This window comes from Hyaloscypha bicolor (assembly GCF_002865645.1).
Source record: "Hyaloscypha bicolor E unplaced genomic scaffold K444scaffold_57, whole genome shotgun sequence".
Classification (NCBI taxonomy): domain Eukaryota; kingdom Fungi; phylum Ascomycota; class Leotiomycetes; order Helotiales; family Hyaloscyphaceae; genus Hyaloscypha; species Hyaloscypha bicolor.
Genome location: NW_020194559.1, coordinates 524,946 through 543,603, shown reverse-complemented (window position 1 = coordinate 543,603; position 18,658 = coordinate 524,946). Strand labels below are relative to the sequence as shown.

The window sequence follows — 18,658 nt, the reverse complement described above, 5'->3', positions numbered from 1 at the left end:
CTTTCTCCAACTACGAAACGTTACAGCAACAGTGAGAAACCACAGATTAAAACGCAAAGAGAAAACACCATTGCAAAATCCAAACAGAAAAGGGATGTCCACTACGCCGTCATAGGCATGGGGTTCTTCATGCATGATCGAAGTTTGTAGCGAATCAAACCTCGTGGTTCTTCTTCATGTGCTTGACCATGTCCCTCTCACGCATCCACCCATTGGTGCCGATGCGATGGCATCCAGGGTACGAACACTGATAAGGAGACGGATGCTCCTTTTTGAGATGGATTTTCATGAGCTTCTCGGTCTCAAAGTCGGTCTTATCGCAACCTTCGAAGGTGCAAGGATGCCCAGCCGATTTGTCGGTGTCCGGGTCCTGGGCATCGACGTCGATGTGATGGTAGTTCCTTATATGTTGACGAAGGTGATCCTTGCGCTTGAATCCATTGTCTCCCCGATATCTAGAATGAGAACAGATAACAGTAAGCCTCGATTATCATTAACAGGAAAGGGGAGCAGTATGTCAGTATAGGTATAAATGATAGGAAGAGCTTACTTGCGACAGTGAGGGCATGGATGCCGAGGGACAGATTGTTTGTGGCTTAGATGGTGTCGATTCATCTCACCAGATCTGGTGGATTCAGAGCCGCACTCGGGGTATCTACAGACATAAGCGGAATGCATTGTGTCTTTGCCATGGCCATCCAGTTGACGAATGGTATTAAATCCAGTTCCACACTGGGCACAGTGATATTTAACGCCTTTGTGATCATGCAAGAAGTGATACTTCGTCTGCCACTTCGGGAGAGGCACCCCACATCCTGGAATTGCACAATTAAATGACGCGTGCCAAAAGGTTTGTTTGAAATGTTTCTTGAGGTCTGCCAGAGATTGAAATTTCCGGTGACAGGTTTTGTCGACGCATCGGAGACTAAGATGATCTGGTGATCGGTTCCTTGTGCAGTACAGATTCGGAGAGTTCAGATTAAACAGCTCCTCAGAAGTATCCAGGGGAGCATTGCAAGAAGCGCAGGTCGACTCGGGGTACAACAGGCGCTGTGCGAAACTGAGAACCCAGATTAGAAGGTCGTTCCATCGTGGAGTATCACCCAACTTACGGTAATGTTTCGTAGAGCTCAGATGTTTCGCCGACATCTACAACACCGGGGTCGTCGACTGCAACGGTGGAGCGGTCCGCAACCAGGTCAAGAGGTTGATTGGTCAGATCCTGTTCGGATTGTTGACAATCGAGGGGAAAGTCCCCGCTGCCGCTCAGGCTTGGCCCATGGAGAACTATCTGCCCCTCGGTCTGCGGAGCGGCAAACAGTGGGTCGACTTGTTCTGCGCCAGAAGGCGGAGAGTACGTGGCTGGCAGCACCTGGTTGAGGGGTGATGGCCACTGCTTTATAAGAAGAGTCTCACCACGACCGACACATGCCCTTTTTCTGTGAGCATGTCTTTTTTTTTACTCACCAAGGGGGCTGCTGGAGCTCCTCTTGTTGCAGCCAATCACTCCAAGCCACCGGGTCGGTCGTGAACTGGTATTGGTCGCTCATGGCGCCGTGGCTGCGAGGCATCAGCAGTTGTTTCAGAAAACCACGCAATAAACTTACTGGAAAAGGGCGGTCAGGTCTTTGATTCGAAAAGCAGCGAGAAGATCTGGAGAGCCGACAGTGAGTACCCAGCGGATTCTGGTACAGCTAAGCACTGGCCGTATGTGGGAAGCCCAGCAGCTCATATGCTGAGTCGTTTAGGATCTCTCGCTGCTTTATCCCAGCGAAGCGATGAAAGCAACAGAAAAAGGGCGAGCGGATCGTCCGCCTCACTTTTTCTCTTCACTTGATTCGACATCCGATCCAACGGAGACGTGCAGCTCCTCAGGGATCAAGCCGTGCCCATTGAAGTCACCGAGCAATGTCCAAAGGCGAGGAAGGAGCACTGGGGCGCAACCATAATGTTCAATCGCGACGCCCTCGAGACTTCCAACGCCACGAACTCCGAAAGAGTGCGATGAAGTGTTGGAAGGCTTTCATGCGTGACGATAGTTCACCTCCACTTGAATTCTGGCATACACTTCTCTTCCCAGGTAAATTGATCACGCGACGCATATGCCCTGTGCTGAAAGATGCAGTTGTAATGGAGATGTGTGTGGTCAAATTCTTTGAGTCTTCTTTTTAGGAGCGAGTCAGGTGCACTGTCCTCGACGGTCCCTCCTTCGAGTTTCTCATCTTTTTGGTGTGATTCGTATACGAACACGATCCCATTACTCTGTTACACACGTGGAAGTTCCACATAAAGGAAACTTGTCTCATCATGAAATGGCGAGAGTTAATATGATGGTGTAGTTCAACTCGAGTCCCTGTATGTTTGTAAAATCTCCATCTTTATTCAGTCTTCACATAATTCGGTGATTGTGTCTCTTGACATTTCCATATCACCTTCAAAATTCAGGATTGTTTAAATCTATTCACTCACGGCCCTCCTCTGAAGTATTTAAAATTGTCTCGTCCGCTTTGCGCCTCGTCCTCTTTTCAAACGACAACACCATAACTTCAACTCAGCAAAGCCGCGATACAACACAATATCAACATGGGTGGCAACGATACTCCGAAAAGCACAGCTGGTGAAGAGCTCACGCAAGAAGCAATCAATGCAGCCATGGCAGACGTCCAGACACCCCCATCGCCCACAGAACCTTCCGACGCAGCTCCCGAGGGTGACTTCGTCCGTTTTCCAAAGCTTCCCGCCAGCGTCCGAGACAGGATCTGGAAGGACTCTATTCCCGGCGGTCGAGTCGTCGCTATTGTCTTCGACAAGGGCCATGATCGCTATTTCTCCTTCCATGCCGTCATTCCCTCGATTCTTCATACATCCAAGGAGTCGAGAGCAGTTGGCTTGAAATTCTACACCATCTGCTTTGGCACTGAATCTCACCCTGCGGCGATTCCGTTTGACTTTCAAGTCGACTCTCTTCTGTTTAGTCATTGGTTGGCCATACTTGCAACACAATACTTCAGATCTCGCCCACCCGTTGAGCGCCAAATTGAGCTAGAAATGCAGCAGATCGTCGGTCCAATCGGTTATGTCGAACGCAACAGCATCCACCGCATTGCCATTTCAGTCGACATCTATGGGCGGTTCAACTACAATGTATTCATACCAGGCCTGCGAGTTCTTCTCAGGAATTTCCCTTCCACCGAATATGTTATCTTTGTTGCTGAAGAGCGAAATCCATTTATGTGCTTCTTCGACGTTACAAGAGGGAATATCGCTGCGAGGACTGCTGGGTACATGTCAAGGCAAGACTTCCTGCTGCTGTTGATGAGCTTCTGGCTGAATCTAAGGACGAGAGCGAGGACGAGGACCAAGAGCCCAGTCGATTCCAGGTTCGCTTCCGTTCGATTTGGAGAGAATATTATGACGAAAGATACGAGCGTTCGCCCCCAAGAGTTCCTGTGTGGCTTTGCCTCAACGCAGGGAAGGAAGAGGACCGCGAGGCGGAACTTCTTTTCCCCGTCGTTGATGAGACGTCTGATAGCGAGGATAGTAAGGATTCGGAGAACGAAGTTGCTCCCTCTGGGGATGTAAGAATGAAGGATGACAACAATGGTTCAATTGTTCTGACCTCTGGTCGAATAGATACAATCGACAACACAACTGAACATTGCAAGGAGGCTATCGGAACCAAGGAGAAAGATGACGAGGAAGACGGAGATCTGGAGGAAGGGGGACTCGAAGAACTTTTGGCGGATGCTGCAGGAGATATTAAAACCGCAAAGACTCCTCAAGTCGGCTCCTACTCTGATATTCCCTACCGCAGCGCAAGCACGAAAATTTCTTTTACAATCGTTCTTGACTCTTGCCGACCTCTCGAACTTTCATACCGTCTTAAGAATTCCTTTTCAGCAGCAGAATTTCGTCAGCAACTCAGCTCTGACCATTTTTGAATCCCCGGGCAATGTTCTCTGCACGCCTTGGGTATCAATCACGCCTTTGGAGCACATTCGTGAGTCCTTTCATGGATCTTCGTTTTCTTGGCCTTGCCTTACAACATATGCAAACGCATACGCATACACAAGCCGTTTCCCGAACACCCTCGATCAGCATCCAGAGGCAGTTTATGTCTGCAGCAGACAGTGCTAGATCCGAGTGGTAATGAAAACGGAAGGCAATGGACATACTGCATTAATTGAGCAAATTTCTTTGCACCTATGTGTCCACCCGAGAGTGGTTTCATAACCCACGTTGTCAAAACCACCCATGACACCACGACCAAAATAATTGTTTGAGGCCCACGCATGGGAAAGTTCCCAGAGATCAAACGAATGGAATTTCAGGCCCCATTGCCACAGAAGCGATCATTTTCCGCAGAAACAATTCCGAACCACACCTGTCTCAATTACGCTGCAGGGCCGTATCCCAAATGATTAGCAATATAAGAGCAACCCCGTCAATCAATTTCCCACCCCATGGCCATCCACCCATTCTCTGCAACCAACCCAACTGCCCTACAAGCCACACAGCGTCAAAACAACCCTGTTCTGACCCTCTTCTGGATTGACATTCCCATCATAAACCAAATACCCCTCTCCAATCTTCGCCCCAACAATCGCCGCCTGCGCCTGATCAACGTACTCGGGCGGAAAGACCATAGACTGCGTCGTCGCCTGCGGCACCGGAACGAAGATCTTCTCGTGAGCCCTCGCACCCTTGACATGCAGGACCTTCATACTATAAGAGCCCGGGAACTTCATTCTGCTCATCCCATCCGGAAGCGTGCATCCACCATTGAACTGGAACGTCGTACGATGATAGTCGCCATGCTTCCAGGGCAGGCCGAGATCCCCGAAGAACTTGTCGAAGACGTCCATGTTTGTGAAGTTCGGGAAGTGGAGGCCGATGAGGAGCAGGCCGCCGTTGCGGACGTAGGAGAGGACTTTTTCGAGGACGGGGCCGTTGCTGGGCTTGGTGAGGCCTTCGTCGGTGGCGAGGATGGCGCGGGGAGTCTGGGCTGAGAGGAAGTTGAGGGCGCCGGAGGCCGATTTTGCGCGTTTGATGTTAGCTTTTGAGGAGATTTGGTTGATTAGAGCGGAATAGCTGTCGTCGAGGAAGGGTTGCATGGCCAGGCTGAGGAGAAGAATGTCGGCCTTTGCTGGGGACGCCATGGTGGATTCGAGGGGTGGTGGCCCGGAATTCTGATGGTACCGATCTGTCTCAGAGACGAGCTGAATGAAGGAAATGTTTTGATGTTGATTCAGATATTTCAAAGCATCAAATTTGATGAAGAGTTGTTTCTCAATGCATTCGTTGTGGAAGAGGCGTCTCGGCAGTTTACTAATTGAGTAGAGGGCAGGAGCGGTGAGGTGGGTCTCGATCAGCGGGACACGTGACAAGAATCTCTGGAGAGGAGAAAGGTTTTGTATCTTACCTGTGGGAGCTATCTTAAATAAACATAAATGGCCTTTTCTGGCCCAGTTCTTTCCATTTCTGGTGGAAGGAGTTCCCATCATAAAGGAAGCACGGAACGCTGCATGCGTCTATCGAGCCCCAAAGATCGGTCTCGTTCCTTCCTGGCAGTCTTTAATATCCCCTGCCTGCTCTTTCTGCGGCTGTATCTGCATCCCGGGACGGGACGGGAGGGGGCCCCCTTGACGAGGCAAAGAAAGAGCATGAGGTTGTTGGAAAATGGCAAGCGAGTCAACAAAGGACATTCCGCGCATTGAAATGCACTTGCGTAGAGAAAATGCAAGAAGGCCTGTTAAAATTCTTGCCCTTCAATCAAATCATTATTCGTATTCTTTCGTATCCATTTATTTCCAATCCAGGTGGCTGTATCCTTGCCCGGTAACCGAGCCCCTTTATCCAACCCGCCGAAGTCCTTTCCCACACCTCTGCTCTAACTCTTCCTCTAAACTTAATGAATAACGACCGCAACATGATCATCCATATATTTCCCTACATCCCCCAGTAAGCAACTAGCAATAATAGCCACTGCCCCAAACGCAATACTTGCATAATAAACCCACGGATACGCCTCACTATACGCCAGCTGTCCGGCCTTGACAATATCCATCCAAACCGTCACATTGCCATTAATCTTCGGCAGATCCAATATCCTATCCAACAAACTTGCGCCCGTCAGCTCTGCGGCTTCGATAACAGTGGGTAGATCGAGGAGGTTGTTTTTCGCTAAAGCGACGGCGATCCCGAGGCCGAGTTTGGGGACGAACTTGTTGTAGAAGACATTGTAGTATGTGGTGTAACCGATTGCGCCGCCGATGACGCGGATTGCAAGGGTAAGGGCTGCGACGGTGGCAATTAGGTCGTCGGGGCATATGATGGTTGTTATAATGGAAGCGGGGACGACGATGCCTCCTATTCCGAGGCCAGCGACGACGAGGATTCCGTATACGGCGTTGATGTTGTCGATGCGAGCGGCGGCGAGGGCTCCGCAGCCGGCGGTCATCATGCAGGAGGAGATGATCATGAGTGCTCTGTTGCCGCCGCGGAAGACAGAGAGCAGCCACAGGACTATGCAAGCGCCTGCTAGGATTGAGAAGCCGATGGGCATGCCGCGGATTCCGACACCGACTGGATCGTGGCCGTAGACGTTGAATGCTTGCGTCGGCCAAAAGAGCAAAACGGAGAAGAAATTAGCGCCTGAGATGAAGGTAATGATAAGTGTAAGAGCTAGAATTCTTGGCTCCTTCTTCAGACGAGAGGGGAACATTGGGTATTTGGCTCCATACATCTCCCAGAATGCGAAGGCGATGAGGAAGAACGCGCCGAGGAGGAGGGGAACGAGAGTGTGTGCAGATTTCCAGGAATATTGGTACCCTCCCCAAAGGAGACCGGCAATGAACAGGATCATGCCGACGATGGAGAGGAAGCCGCCGACGAAGTCGATGCGAGAGATGATCTCACGGTTGGTAAGGCCGGTAGAGTTCACACGGGGTGGTGGGAAGTAGAAGACTGTTGTCATGGCGAGACCAATGAAGGCCCATGCTCCGCAGAGGAGACCGACGTATCGCCAGCTGGAGTGGTAGGCAATGAGTTGGCCCCAGAGAACGGAAGGGCAGAAGGGGAGGATGGTGAAGATGAGGACTGCGACGTATTTTCCACGCTTCGCTGTAGGGGCCAGCTCAGAGGTTGCGGCAAGGGCGGTCAATTCGTTGATTCCCGCACCAGCTCCTGCTAATGCCATACCGGCTGGGATGGGTTAGCAATATGGACGAGCAAAGCGGGTGGTGAAAGATCCAATACCGATGAACGTATTCATAGTATGCGCTGTGGAGCAGACGATCATGCCGAGAACGATGAGGCCAGCACCGCCAATGGCAACATATCGTCGCCCCAACAAGTCGGACAGTGCTCCCACGAATGGGCAGACTGCAGCCAGAGCAAGTAAATTTGCAAGTACAAACCATACCCATCGATCAGTTCCTCCAATGTCTGCGTAGATATATGGGGGAATACCGCCTGCTCTTGTCAGCCGGAGGGATCATCTGACAGGGCTGGTGATCTCACCGAAGAGGTAAACAGGAATCTGGGAGCCAGTCCACAAGAAAGCCATTGCCGTCAAGGACATAAAGCGATTGAAGGTCATCTGTGGTTGACTATTAGCCTTTGCCATCGAATAAGTGATCATATTTTAACTTGCTGCTGGCTCGTGCTCATGGTCCTCATTATCTCCATACGTCCTCAATCCATCTTTCTCGTAATAGTGATCGTTTCCTGGAATTCTCGACACGGTGCGGATGGCTTCAAGATGCTGGGTATTGGTAGGCTGAACCTGCTTGTCCAAGGAGCTGGACGAGTTGTCCGAGCTTTGCGGATGCGGAGGAGAGGTTTGTTGCTCCATCTTGTCTTGAGTATCCATCGATAGGAAGTGACAATACTGTTCTGTTAGAGGGGAAAGGTGGGTGTAAGCGGATGGAGGGGATACGAAAATAACGAAACTGTGCGAGGGAGGTAGGAAACTTAAGTATTGATATCCATTCCATGAAACGACCCACCTTCGTGCTGCCCCCTGTCCATGACGGGCACTTCAGATGCTTGGCACACATTCCCCAGACATGGGTGGATACCGGAGCTAGTGGTGGGAGAGCCCATACTCATCCAATGGACATGGGCCCCCGCATGTTTGTCATACCTTGCTGAGTTTCAACTTGCCCCTACTCATTGTAATTTTGAGATCTCCGAGGTGCATATCCAATTTTGGGACTGGGGCGTGGATAAATCGTTACAGTAAAATATGGCGCGGGGCAGGGGCCAGATCACGACTCGGGTACATCCTAAGACTCGATTCGGACTACCTCTGCTCGAAGGACACGCAAATTTGACGCTGCACAAACACCAGTGTGGCTTGTCTTGAGCCAGATGACACGAAAATTTGCTTTAATTTGCACTTGCAAAATTTCGATCAAGTCTCTGCCAGATATTGCATGCATGGTAGGCAGATTCGAAGACATGTGTAACCGCATTTTTGACTTTCAGGTGAGAAACGGCGTGCCGCAGGTCAGCGGCCTGCAGGAATCCGACAGCGTGTAACGGAAAACGTGCTGGCCGTGCCGGGAGATCTCGGTCTGAGGGCTGCTCCAAGCTAGTAAAGGGAAACAGGAACAAGGTTGAACTGCCAAGCGGTCGTTTCCAATTTCCTCGATCAAAACCTCGGTTGGCAGTTGAGGTTGTCGGTAGTGCAAGTGCTAGACTGCGGGGAAGTCGACTAGATACATGGATAGCAACGATCCGGAGCCTAGCAGGAGGCAAAGGGGGCACGAACAAGAACTAGAATGCAGACTAATCGAGGCCACTTCCGAAGCGTCTTTCCGAACGTGAGTTTGGCCGTTAAAGTCGGCTTTGATATCCTCTAAACAATGACGCTCTCTAATCTCCCGAAGAAGAACGGTCGCAAAGTTGTGAGTACTGAACAGACACTAAACGCCGTTGGCAAACCTAAAATCGAAGCCAGCGGCATCTCAATTGACTCGCCAAGTCCAGATGGCTCCGGCCGCCCACATGGCAGGATTTCAGTTCGAGTGTTGACAAATAGAGTTTCCCCTAATGCCAGCACTTCATTAAATTGGCACGAACGCAGTTGTGACTGGTACGCGTGGGATGGAGGTGGTCCAAAAAACCTCGGAAGCGGCGGTTGAAGGCCGAGGTGTTTAAAGTCCAGCTTGGCGGCTAGATTTCGGGCAGATCCCCACTGCGTATATGCAGGTGCAGGAGGGAACCAATCGTATCATCGAAATGCTCGGTCAATGTCTACAAGTAGTTATGCTACTTGTAGACTTTTGGGACGAAATGTGGCTTGAGATCTCGAGATGTGGATGGCGAACATGCGGCCCTTTCGCCAGGAATCGAGAGTTGATGATTACATCACTTGTTCAAGGCGGTGTCAAGAGGCTTTTCATGTGCTCCGCATGTGAGGAGGACGGGGTTTTGATGATGTGCATGGATGCCGGAATCCTTCTTCCAGGGAGAGGATGGACGGTGGGGGATGTAGGTTGAGGTGGTGATGTTTGAAGCTGGTGTGCCTTGCGAAAGACCTATGTTGAATGTGCCCGATGTCACACCCTGCAAATAGGTGTGGAAAGCCATGGTCGCCAGGGAGGAACTTCTGGGATGACAGCGTGAGACAAGGGACCGTTTGGTATTTGTTAAAGTTGGAGCGCCGGAAAGATGAGGCACAAATCCTAGGTTTCTTGAAGGGGTTTATGTGGCATGTGCCGCTGCACCAAATTGCTCAAGAGGAGGCCTCACTTGTGTGGGATGCTGCCTCTCTCTGTCACATGCACACACGAGTTGCAACAGCACTAAGATCTTGCACTCGAGAAGGACAGTTGCACAAAAGAAGAAAATGCTCGACTTCTGGTGGGAATCCCCCTTGATCTCTATTTAAAAGAAACCATGCGTACTCCAGCGCCGTCAAAACACAATCCCACTCCAGTATGCAGAACCACCACTGCCCCATCTACCATCGCCCTGCTTCATTTCTCCATGTTCTCCCTCATAATCACTCATATCATTGTCTCTCCACCACTCATGGATCGTTGTTGTCGGGTAGCGGAATCAAGTCATCGCGTGCGTCCTTGTCCACTCTTTGGCTGTTGCAATAGCAGCAGGTTCATCTTCTTTCCATCTTTTCGCTACGTCGGGTGCTAGAGGGTCGTCTGGGTTCGGAGCACCGAGGAGGGCTTGGATGGAGAGGAGGATGGTTCGGATTTGAAGGGCGGGAGACCAATTGCCTGCAAGAAATGGAATTAGCAACACAAACAGTATGCAAGGCTCCGGAGGAGATAATCCAGCGTACTCTTGAGAACATCGAGACAGATGCGGCCGAGCTTGTCAATATTGGGGTGGTAAATCTTGGTCAGGAATCGGATCTTCGGAGGTGTCATAGGGTAATCATCTGGGAGGAATAGCTCCAACTTGAAGATACCGCCTGGGTAGATGTTAAACTATGGGGAATCTGCGGCTTGCGCGGGCGGATCTCACCTTCATAAGGAGACTGGGTCGGCCCATGTATCATCACATCGAAATACCGTAAGTTGTCTTCGTGAGGAACGGCGCTGATGCCCGGAACACTGCGACAAAGGGATGTCAGCCTCGAATCCCTGCATGGCAGTACCTGCTGGCTTACGGCTCCGCCATTAATCTCTCCGTCTCCTTGATAATTCGCTTTGGCAAGGCCATATTTGGTATTCAGCAGCTCAGTCGTCTTGAGGCAGGAACGTGTACAGATCGTGCCAGCTGGATACCGGCAGGTGCTGTGAAGAGAGCTCAGACTCGGTCCTGGAAAAGTTGAGGGCGATAAGGAATGGAGATGGCGATGGTGATGGCGATGGCGATGGCGATGGCGGGGCAGATGCTTGTGATCGAGTGTCCTCTTCTCGAGTCGTCTGGTGGTATCGGGTCGCGGTGATTCTAGAAAGAACGCAGAACGCCCGAGTTCACTTTTGTGAAAAGTATTTCAACGTTTCCAAGACGATCGTCCAAAAGCACCGTTAGCCGTTGGTGTTACAGTATGGTGATCCCAGGCAAGGCTCGCACAGTCCGTCGTTGACTTCCTGAGCGGCAAGTTCCGCGTCTGATGAGGCTGCGGTGCTACGCCCGAAATGGGAGCTTTGCGGACATCACTTCGAGGATGAAGTCTATAGTCTGCTTTTCCCGACAATAAATATCTCAACCTCCCGCAGTAATTTATTCTGGGTCGCATATCGCAGATTATGGCATCTGGGTAACTGCGGCTTGTTTACATTAGGCTGGTTGCACCATGCAGGCCGGAAACTCGCAGTTCGCCTTAAAGAGTGCAACAGCCTCGACTTTACAGCTCTCAGATGATGCGAGGATTCGGAGGACAAGATGATGGACGAGTCGAGGAAAGGGAAGACGATCAAGTCTGCCTATGACAGCAGCACATTCAACGAAAATGTCTCAATTCACGTCGACCGCAAGGTTGGATCAGCAACTATCTCCCCTTCAGGTCGGGATGTTGCCCTGGCCTCGTATGCACTCCTCACCATCCCGAAACACATAGCTAACATATATCTAGTACCGACGGTCTCGATATTATTGACCTCGATTCTCCCTGGAACCCCCCTCGACATCTCCGACATGGGCTTCCATGGCTTGTTGCAGACGTCCAATGGTCTCCATTTGCGCTCAGAGACTACTGGGTAGTCAGCACAGCGAACCAGAAGGCTTTGGTATGGAATCTGAACATGCAAGAAGATGCTTCCCACGGAGCCATCGAACACACACTCCAGGGACATACAAGAGCTATAACCGATATCAATTTCTCGGCCCACCATCCGGACATGCTTGCAACCTGTGCCGTGGATGGGTACGTACACTGCTGGGACTTACGCCGCCCAAGACAGCCAGTTCTCACGTTCTGCGATTGGTTTGGTGGGGCGACACAGGTCAAATACAATCGCCAGGATTCTCATATCCTAGGCTCTTCACATGATCGGTGGCTTCGAATTTGGGACGATCGAAAAGGGGCTGCACCCTTGAGGTCTATTAATGCACACGAGTCGAAAATATATGGCCTCGATTGGAACAGAACAAGAGCGACAGGTGTGATCACTTGTTCATTGGACAAAAGCATCAAGTTCTGGGACTATGGCAATGAGTTAGACGAGCCCGAGCGGATCATTCGAACCGACTTCCCAGTGTGGAGAGCTCGTCACACACCGTTTGGATGGGGAGTATTGGCTATGCCTCAAGATACTCCAGGAAATCTGCATCTCTACGATCGCCGTTTGAAAGAGGGGGATGAGCAAGACGCTCATTCCCCAGCTGTCACTACCTGGGCGGGACATGGCAGCCACAAAGTCAAAGAATTCTTATGGAGGAGCAGAGGTGGCATCACAGACGATGGTGTCGATAACAGAGAATTTCAACTAGTGTCTTGGGGAGAGGACAATGAGCTTCGGCTCCAACAGGTCGATGAAGCTACCCTCGGAGGAGTGGGTTATGTCAAAGGGACCCAGGTCCGCAAGAAGTTGAATGTCACTCGCAAAGGAGCTGTCTATAAGACCTTTCGAATGGTCGAGAATTCGTCTCCTGAAAAGAAGGCCGCTACAATCACTGGTCCTCGCCCTGGAAGTGCTGGCCTCAAAGTCAGCGCATTGAGCGCTGGTATGAAGAAGATGAATCTCGCAAGCCCGAATCGAAACCACATGGCAATGCGAGCTCCTCCGATGAAAGGAAAAGACAAGCCCGGAAAACCAGAAGACCAGAATCAAAAACAAATCGGCTGGATGAGTGGGATCAAATTTAACAAGCAGGAGAATTCCTCTACGACACAAAAGAGGCCTGTATCGAGGAGATTATCTCTCCTTAATCCGGAGTTTGATGACGAGGAAGATTGGGATTCTCCAGAAAACTTGCGCGAAGAGATTATCCGCATTCACAACCAGTTACCCAAGATCGATTTCGAAGATGTCAATATGGACAAGCGGACGGTATTTGCTTCTATGAATGGGCCGTGGGGAGACGATGGGGATGCGATAAACATCAACGTGACCCTAGTATTCCCGGAGCAGTACCCCGAGTCCAAAGCACCAAGCTTCACCATCGGCAAAACTTCCCTCATGTCAGATGAGATATACAGCAAATTGAAACGGGAGGTCCATCAAATAGCAGCAGGATTCGTCGCCCGCAAACAAGGTTGTTTGGAGGCAATCTTATGCTATCTCCTAGGAGAAGTCGACCTTGAATCGAGTACCACACTTTTCAAGGATGTTGATGATCTTGACGATATGGATGCTTTGGCCGACGAGAGTTCTAGCGACGACGAGAATGAAGACATTCCTGCTGGTGCTTCAGCCATGATGTCTCAAGAACTCGATTCGAGCGCGACGGGGGATATGCTCACACCCATGAATCGAAACGCAAACGTTCCCCTACCAAGATACTGTGGAGCTCGATTCTCAGCTAACGGCAAGCTGACCTGTTTCTTCCCACCCAAGGAAGACAAGGTTAAATCTCTTTTGGAGACCTTGGTTGCAAAGAACAATGCGCGATCCAGAGGAGAACCCGTCTTTCCAACCTTCGGGCGTTTGGACAATGGCAGCTCTCCAGTCCCCCGGAAGACAGCTATGTCCCTTGCCTCAGATATCAAGGATGACTCGGACGCTTCTGATGACTCCGATGTGTCATCTTCGAGTGACTCGGATTCGTCTCCTTTTCCCATGGCAAGGTTTCCTATGTCTGAATATTTACGCCGAACCGGCCATCGTCCCTACAAAAGAGGACCTCCTACCATTCTATCGCAGAGATCAAGCACTGGGGGCACTGGCACTGGGACTGGGACTGGAACTGGGACTGGAATCGGCAAAGCACGGCTTTCCAAGCCCAAGAACATCATCTCCCTGCATCCAATCGGTGATCTCCTTCCTTCAAAGATCGAACTTGCCACTGATTATGCCATCTTTGGCGATGGACCTGATGTTTGTGAGCACAATGCTAATGCTGCTGAGAAGCACGGTTATTCAGACCTCGCCGACGTGTGGAGGTACGCTGCGATGCTGCTGCACAATGAAATCCCTCTAGAGATTCTCGATCAGACTCATCGCCGCGAACCAATATTGGTCATTGCGAAAGATGCTGTCAAACGGAATCGCAGCAATAGTGGTTCTGATAGTGGGGTTGATGTTTCATACGACATCCGGCAGCACACGAACCCTCTGTCTGGTCGAGTCAAATGGGGAACCAGTCCGCTTGCCAGACAACTCATTGCCGATTTGTTCACTTACTTTGAAGACCTCGCAGATGTTCAAATGCTGGCGATGCTCTCATGTGTTTTCAACGAACCTTTCGCAAAAGACGCCATTTCCCAAGCAGAATTGCACATGTCTCAACCTCAAACTCCGCTATCGATGAAGACCCCAGCTTTTTCACTTGATTACTTTCCTACAGATGCTACTCAGTGGAGCGTGTCCTCCAAGACGCCGATCAACTCAGTCGTTTCTACACCGAAATTGGCACAAACGCCTTCAGGCTTGTATGGCTCCCTAGGGTCATCAAATGGTCCTTGGGGCAGTGATCCTGCTTCGGCTTCTTATTCTTGTGGAGAAACCCCACCGCTGAGGTCAAATCGAGCAAGTTCAGAAAAGCTAGATCAACATACGCAGAGCTTATCCACGTCTCCAGAGAATCCGCGCACCGTCCGTCGTGCCAATTCAGGGTTGGCTTCCAGCTTTGCTGCAAGCTTCGGTCGCCCTTTTACCATGACCTCTTCCTCCTCGCCACCTAATCCGCCGCCAAACCGAAAGCGTCCAAGTCCTGTCGAAAACATGCTCAGTTCATTGAACCCGAGTGCCATCACGTGGGGTGGGACGACTGTGCTTGGGGGTATCAAAGAGCAAGTCGCTCCTGAGAGGTCTCCATACTCGGATGATGAAAGCCTGGGCGATGACTTTAAGCCGACTTTCTGCACTGGTATCAGCGTTGCCATGGCAAACCAAGATCGTTTCGATGATGAAGGTTGCATGAGTACACCCCTACTCGACATCAGCCACGCACAACTCTACGCTAGCTACCGAAAGTCCTATGCCGAGCTCCTGTTTGTCTGGGGCCATCCCCTCGCGCGCCTTGAAATTCTAAAGTTCAACGGCCTAAAAGACTACTTCCTTGAAATCGACATTCCAGACAATAAATCCTTTGCAGCCTCCATCCTCTCAACTGATACCCACAATGCAAACCACGACCAAGCACCCCCATCACCCATCATCCTCGGCAAGAAGCTGTCTGATACACCCGACCCCGGTTCAGGAGAAGGGCTCGACGTAACCGGGTACTGCCTCAAACACGAATCCCGCCTCGAGCCCCTCCTCTCCAACCTCGGTGGCGGCGCTATCGGCCGCTGCGAGCGCTGCAAAACCATCCAGCGCCAGCTCCGCTGCACCGTCTGCTGCGAGCCCATCTCCGCCATCTTCTCGCCCTGCCTTTCCTGCGGCTGCGCAACACACGAGCACTGTCTCGCTGAATACCACGCGGATGGCAACACGGACTGCCCAGGTGGTTGTGATTGCGACTGCGGCGATAAGGCAAGTCAGGGGGTGGTGGAGAGTTGGGAGGTCATGATGGGTGCGATTGAGCGGATGCGGATCTTGGAATCGAAGAGTAGTCCGAGCTCGAGGGCAGGCAAGGAGAAGCAGCCGCATGATTCGGAGGAGTGGCATGAAGAAGAGAAGACGGACTGGGAAATGGCGGGCTTCCCGCCTTCTAGTGCAGAGGGTTTGGGGAGAGCTTCCTCGACGTTGAGGAGGATTGGACAGGTTAGAGGGGGGGAATGGGGAGTGGGGAGTGGCGGGAAGAAGAAGGCTAGTAGTTTGAGGAATGAGAAATTTTATTGATGTATGCGGTGGAATTGGGATTGTATGGCTGGAGGCGTTTGGTGAGGATGGGGAGGAGCAATGGAATTGGGATTTGTAGGAATACAGAGTGTGGCATTACGACGATAAGGGAAAAGTTCGCATCTGGGATGTGTAATGGTATAGATAATGTCTCAATATGAATGAAGGGTTCTTTAAACTAGGGTCGAGTGTCCTGACCGTTCTTCCCTATAGGGCATATGTGTGGCCATTGAAAGTTCGATGACGGTACCTATCTACTGAAAGGTTGATTTATTGGACGTACTGTTGAATAAGGAAGGCTTTAGAATGTTCTTTTCGCTCTTTGCAACTGTTACTCTCCCTCGTAATGCAAATTTTCAGGCATGTCAAGAAGATTGAGCAGCGGTGCTGTTTAAGTGCTGCGCAAAAGTTTGTGGGCAGAATTGGAACGTGGTAACCTCGTCGAGAGAGATGACAGCCTACGCTACCTCACGCCATACATCCCCGACGTGATGGCGCCTGGATCTGGGTCTGGCCACGCATCCCCTAACGTGACGAGGCACTTTTCTAGGTGTGGTCGTATGCTATGCTGCAGCAACAGCTACAGCGTTTCCCGTTACCTCTCAGCAGCGGGGCGCCTATCGCCTTCATAGGAATTAGAGGGGTGCGATTATTATGGCAAGAGTTTGGTAAGGATAGCGAACGTACTTGGAGAGAAATTTTTGATGGGGTAAAATTAGTCCGCAGCGCCCAATGCGAGGTATGCCTCGCCAAACTCTTGCCATAATAATCGTACCCCGATTTAAGCCTCTCCCGGCCACCGAAATTCATCATCCTCATTCATACATCTCGAAATCCTTCAACCAGTGGAGAAGTTGATCTATAGTGGCCCAGTGCTAGGCTGTTCTGGGTATCGGTTGCCAAGCCTTATTGTCCCATGTGCTCGGAAAAGATTCTTGTCCGAGTGGCCGAAATATTTCTCATCATGAGCGTTGCGGAAGAATTCTTTGTCCGTACAAGCTTCAAATGAAATGAGAACGGGCATTAGATGTACCGCATGCTTAGGCTGAGACCCAATTCCATGGCAGAAAACGCGAAGGGAGGTTAGCGTTTGGCATTCACCCACCAAAGCTAAGTCCATTAAGTCCGGCCCCATGCGGCTGCCGCAATCACCTTCTTTTTCGTTGTTCGCGATTCCCTCCCTTAACCCCGGCCCGTGAGGGAGAGATCGTTAAAGTTCAACTTCATCCTCCCTTGCAGGAGACATTCCCATTCAGCAAGTTCTGCACACAGCAAGATAATCCCAACACCCACCAGACATGGCTCAGAAATATGCCAAAGACCAGCCTGCTGGCTTCACTAATTTCATCGAGAGAATTGCTATTGTCGGAGTAAGTCCAAGCCACACTCTCCGAACCATTCTAGGCGACTAATTTACATCAGATTGGTGGCCGAATAGGGAGTCACATCGCTGAGGAGCTCGTCAAGACCGGCAAGCATAAAGTCACAGCTCTGGTCAGAGGAGAGTCCAATGCAACAGTCCCGAAAAGCATTCATGCAGCTGCGATCAATTACGAGGATGAAACTTCGATCGTCTCCGCTCTCCGGGGCCAGCAATTCCTGATTATCACTCTCGCAGTCACCGCGCCTCCCGACACACAGAGCAAGCTCTTGAAAGCTGCTGCTCAGGCTGGTGTTCCTTATGTCATGCCCAACGTCTACGGTGGTGACATCCTCAACAACTCCCTTCAGGCTGAAGCAATGTATGATTCTCGCCCCAAAATCGCTGAGATTGAAAGCTTGGGTCTTAGCTGGGTGGTCCTTGTTTGTGGCTTCTGGTACGAGTGGAGTCTGGCGTTGGGTCCGTTTTGGTTCGGATTTGATTTCGCCAATAAGAAGGTGACTTTCTTCGATGATGGCAAGACACCCATCAATGTCAGCACTTGGCCACAGTGTGGCCGTGCCGTTGCTGGATTATTGAGTTTGAAAGAGCTTCCCGAGGACGAGAACGACAAGTCACCAACCGTGTCAGGATGGAGGAACAAGCCGTTGTACATCACGAGCTTCAAGGCTAGCCAACGTGATATGCTGGATAGCATTCACCGCCTCACGGGCTCGTCCGATAAGGACTGGGAGATTGAATATGAGCCAAGCTTGGATAGATACGAGCATGGGAAGGCAGAAATGCAGAAAGGACTGAGAACTGGCTTTGCGAAAGCCATGTATGCGCGCGTATTCTACCCGAATGGTGATGGTGACTTTGAATCGAGTAGGGGCTTGGATAATGAATTGGTCGGCTTGCAGAAGGAGGAAATTGACAAAATCACGAGAGGGACATTGGATATGGTTGAGAGTGGGTGGAATCCCTTCGCACAAGGATTCCCTCAGACGACGCGTAGATAGTGTCGCGTTGCGCATGACTTTTGCTAAGTTATGAAAAAGCCATCTTTGAAATTCCGGGCATGCCGAGCAAGTTATACATAAATTTACCCCTACGTTTCGATTTTTTCGTTTCGAGTGAGTGAATTAATTTATCCCTTGGACCAGAGTTGCAGCTTGGGGTACCTACTATTATGAATTTATATTAAAATATACCTTATCTATATTGGCAAACCCTAAATAATTCTCTTATACTAATGAAGGCATTCGATGCTTCCATTATATATACCCTACTTACATATTTCGAGTGAATAATGTAAGTCAATTCGGGCTTAGACTTGGTTCCTGTCAGTCCAATCATCTTTGTCTTTTTGATTTCGGTGTCAGATTTTGGACACAGGAGAATTGGAAATTTGTCGGCATACGCTTGGTTCACG

General features: G+C 50.6%; 8 protein-coding genes across 8 annotated transcripts; 3 read left to right on the top strand and 5 right to left on the bottom strand.

The window, feature by feature from the left end:
- Positions 1 to 29: 29 nt before the first annotated feature.
- On the bottom strand, positions 30 to 1,267 carry K444DRAFT_384035 (uncharacterized protein). The gene is made up of 2 exons (XM_024872366.1): positions 551 to 1,267; positions 30 to 455 (listed from the first exon to the last, which is right to left on the bottom strand). Exons 1-2 carry the CDS (start codon positions 1,147 to 1,149, stop codon positions 155 to 157), a joined length of 900 nt encoding a protein of 299 aa, XP_024737839.1. The 5' UTR covers positions 1,150 to 1,267; the 3' UTR covers positions 30 to 154.
- Positions 1,268 to 2,313: 1,046 nt separating this feature from the next.
- On the top strand, positions 2,314 to 3,811 carry K444DRAFT_383974 (uncharacterized protein). Its single transcript, XM_024872364.1, has 4 exons — positions 2,314 to 2,355; positions 2,485 to 3,293; positions 3,345 to 3,380; positions 3,429 to 3,811. Exons 2-4 carry the CDS (start codon positions 2,584 to 2,586, stop codon positions 3,580 to 3,582), a joined length of 900 nt encoding a protein of 299 aa, XP_024737838.1. The 5' UTR covers positions 2,314 to 2,355; positions 2,485 to 2,583; the 3' UTR covers positions 3,583 to 3,811.
- Positions 3,812 to 4,156: 345 nt separating this feature from the next.
- K444DRAFT_612215 (uncharacterized protein) lies at positions 4,157 to 5,324 on the bottom strand. The gene has a single exon (XM_024880086.1). The coding sequence runs from the start codon at positions 5,157 to 5,159 to the stop codon at positions 4,503 to 4,505; it is 657 nt and encodes a 218-aa protein (XP_024737837.1). The 5' UTR covers positions 5,160 to 5,324; the 3' UTR covers positions 4,157 to 4,502.
- A 551-nt stretch (positions 5,325 to 5,875) lies between these two features.
- K444DRAFT_383903 (MFS general substrate transporter) lies at positions 5,876 to 7,558 on the bottom strand. Its single transcript, XM_024872362.1, has 3 exons — positions 7,522 to 7,558; positions 7,415 to 7,473; positions 5,876 to 7,203 (listed from the first exon to the last, which is right to left on the bottom strand). Exons 2-3 carry the CDS (start codon positions 7,425 to 7,427, stop codon positions 5,909 to 5,911), a joined length of 1,308 nt encoding a protein of 435 aa, XP_024737836.1. The 5' UTR covers positions 7,428 to 7,473; positions 7,522 to 7,558; the 3' UTR covers positions 5,876 to 5,908.
- K444DRAFT_383961 (uncharacterized protein) lies at positions 7,398 to 8,080 on the bottom strand. The gene is made up of 2 exons (XM_024872363.1): positions 7,655 to 8,080; positions 7,398 to 7,600 (listed from the first exon to the last, which is right to left on the bottom strand). The coding sequence occupies exons 1-2, from the start codon at positions 7,871 to 7,873 to the stop codon at positions 7,496 to 7,498; spliced, it is 324 nt and encodes a 107-aa protein (XP_024737835.1). The 5' UTR covers positions 7,874 to 8,080; the 3' UTR covers positions 7,398 to 7,495.
- Positions 8,081 to 9,977: 1,897 nt separating this feature from the next.
- Positions 9,978 to 10,830, bottom strand: K444DRAFT_383847 (ubiquitin-conjugating enzyme E2). Its single transcript, XM_024872361.1, has 4 exons — positions 10,640 to 10,830; positions 10,495 to 10,583; positions 10,310 to 10,441; positions 9,978 to 10,244 (listed from the first exon to the last, which is right to left on the bottom strand). Exons 1-4 carry the CDS (start codon positions 10,690 to 10,692, stop codon positions 10,069 to 10,071), a joined length of 450 nt encoding a protein of 149 aa, XP_024737834.1. The 5' UTR covers positions 10,693 to 10,830; the 3' UTR covers positions 9,978 to 10,068.
- Positions 10,831 to 11,361: 531 nt separating this feature from the next.
- Positions 11,362 to 15,863, top strand: K444DRAFT_642799 (uncharacterized protein; the record flags this gene model as incomplete). Its single annotated transcript, XM_024884783.1, has 2 exons — positions 11,362 to 11,504; positions 11,552 to 15,863. 2 exons carry the CDS (start codon positions 11,362 to 11,364, stop codon positions 15,861 to 15,863), a joined length of 4,455 nt encoding a protein of 1,484 aa, XP_024737833.1.
- A 937-nt stretch (positions 15,864 to 16,800) lies between these two features.
- On the top strand, positions 16,801 to 18,332 carry K444DRAFT_588355 (putative oxidoreductase CipA). The gene is made up of 2 exons (XM_024878052.1): positions 16,801 to 17,233; positions 17,286 to 18,332. The coding sequence occupies exons 1-2, from the start codon at positions 17,162 to 17,164 to the stop codon at positions 18,243 to 18,245; spliced, it is 1,032 nt and encodes a 343-aa protein (XP_024737832.1). The 5' UTR covers positions 16,801 to 17,161; the 3' UTR covers positions 18,246 to 18,332.
- Positions 18,333 to 18,658: the final 326 nt, after the last annotated feature.

Coding starts and splice junctions, on each gene's coding strand:
- K444DRAFT_383847 (XM_024872361.1), bottom strand. CDS start 10,692: ATGGCCTTGCCAAAGCGAATTATCAAGGAGACGGAGAGATTAATGGCG. Junction 10,584..10,639: donor GAGAGATTAATGGCGGAGCC/GTAAGCCAGCAG, acceptor CCTTTGTCGCAG/TGTTCCGGGCATCAGCGCCG. Junction 10,442..10,494: donor GACCCAGTCTCCTTATGAAG/GTGAGATCCGCC, acceptor ACATCTACCCAG/GCGGTATCTTCAAGTTGGAG.
- K444DRAFT_383961 (XM_024872363.1), bottom strand. CDS start 7,873: ATGGATACTCAAGACAAGATGGAGCAACAAACCTCTCCTCCGCATCCG. Junction 7,601..7,654: donor ACCATGAGCACGAGCCAGCA/GCAAGTTAAAAT, acceptor AGTCAACCACAG/ATGACCTTCAATCGCTTTAT.
- K444DRAFT_588355 (XM_024878052.1), top strand. CDS start 17,162: ATGGCTCAGAAATATGCCAAAGACCAGCCTGCTGGCTTCACTAATTTC. Junction 17,234..17,285: donor AGAGAATTGCTATTGTCGGA/GTAAGTCCAAGC, acceptor AATTTACATCAG/ATTGGTGGCCGAATAGGGAG.
- K444DRAFT_612215 (XM_024880086.1), bottom strand. CDS start 5,159: ATGGCGTCCCCAGCAAAGGCCGACATTCTTCTCCTCAGCCTGGCCATG.
- K444DRAFT_383974 (XM_024872364.1), top strand. CDS start 2,584: ATGGGTGGCAACGATACTCCGAAAAGCACAGCTGGTGAAGAGCTCACG. Junction 3,294..3,344: donor ACTGCTGGGTACATGTCAAG/GCAAGACTTCCT, acceptor TCTAAGGACGAG/AGCGAGGACGAGGACCAAGA. Junction 3,381..3,428: donor AAGAGCCCAGTCGATTCCAG/GTTCGCTTCCGT, acceptor GAAAGATACGAG/CGTTCGCCCCCAAGAGTTCC.
- K444DRAFT_384035 (XM_024872366.1), bottom strand. CDS start 1,149: ATGTCGGCGAAACATCTGAGCTCTACGAAACATTACCGTAAGTTGGGT. Junction 456..550: donor CCATGCCCTCACTGTCGCAA/GTAAGCTCTTCC, acceptor TTCTCATTCTAG/ATATCGGGGAGACAATGGAT.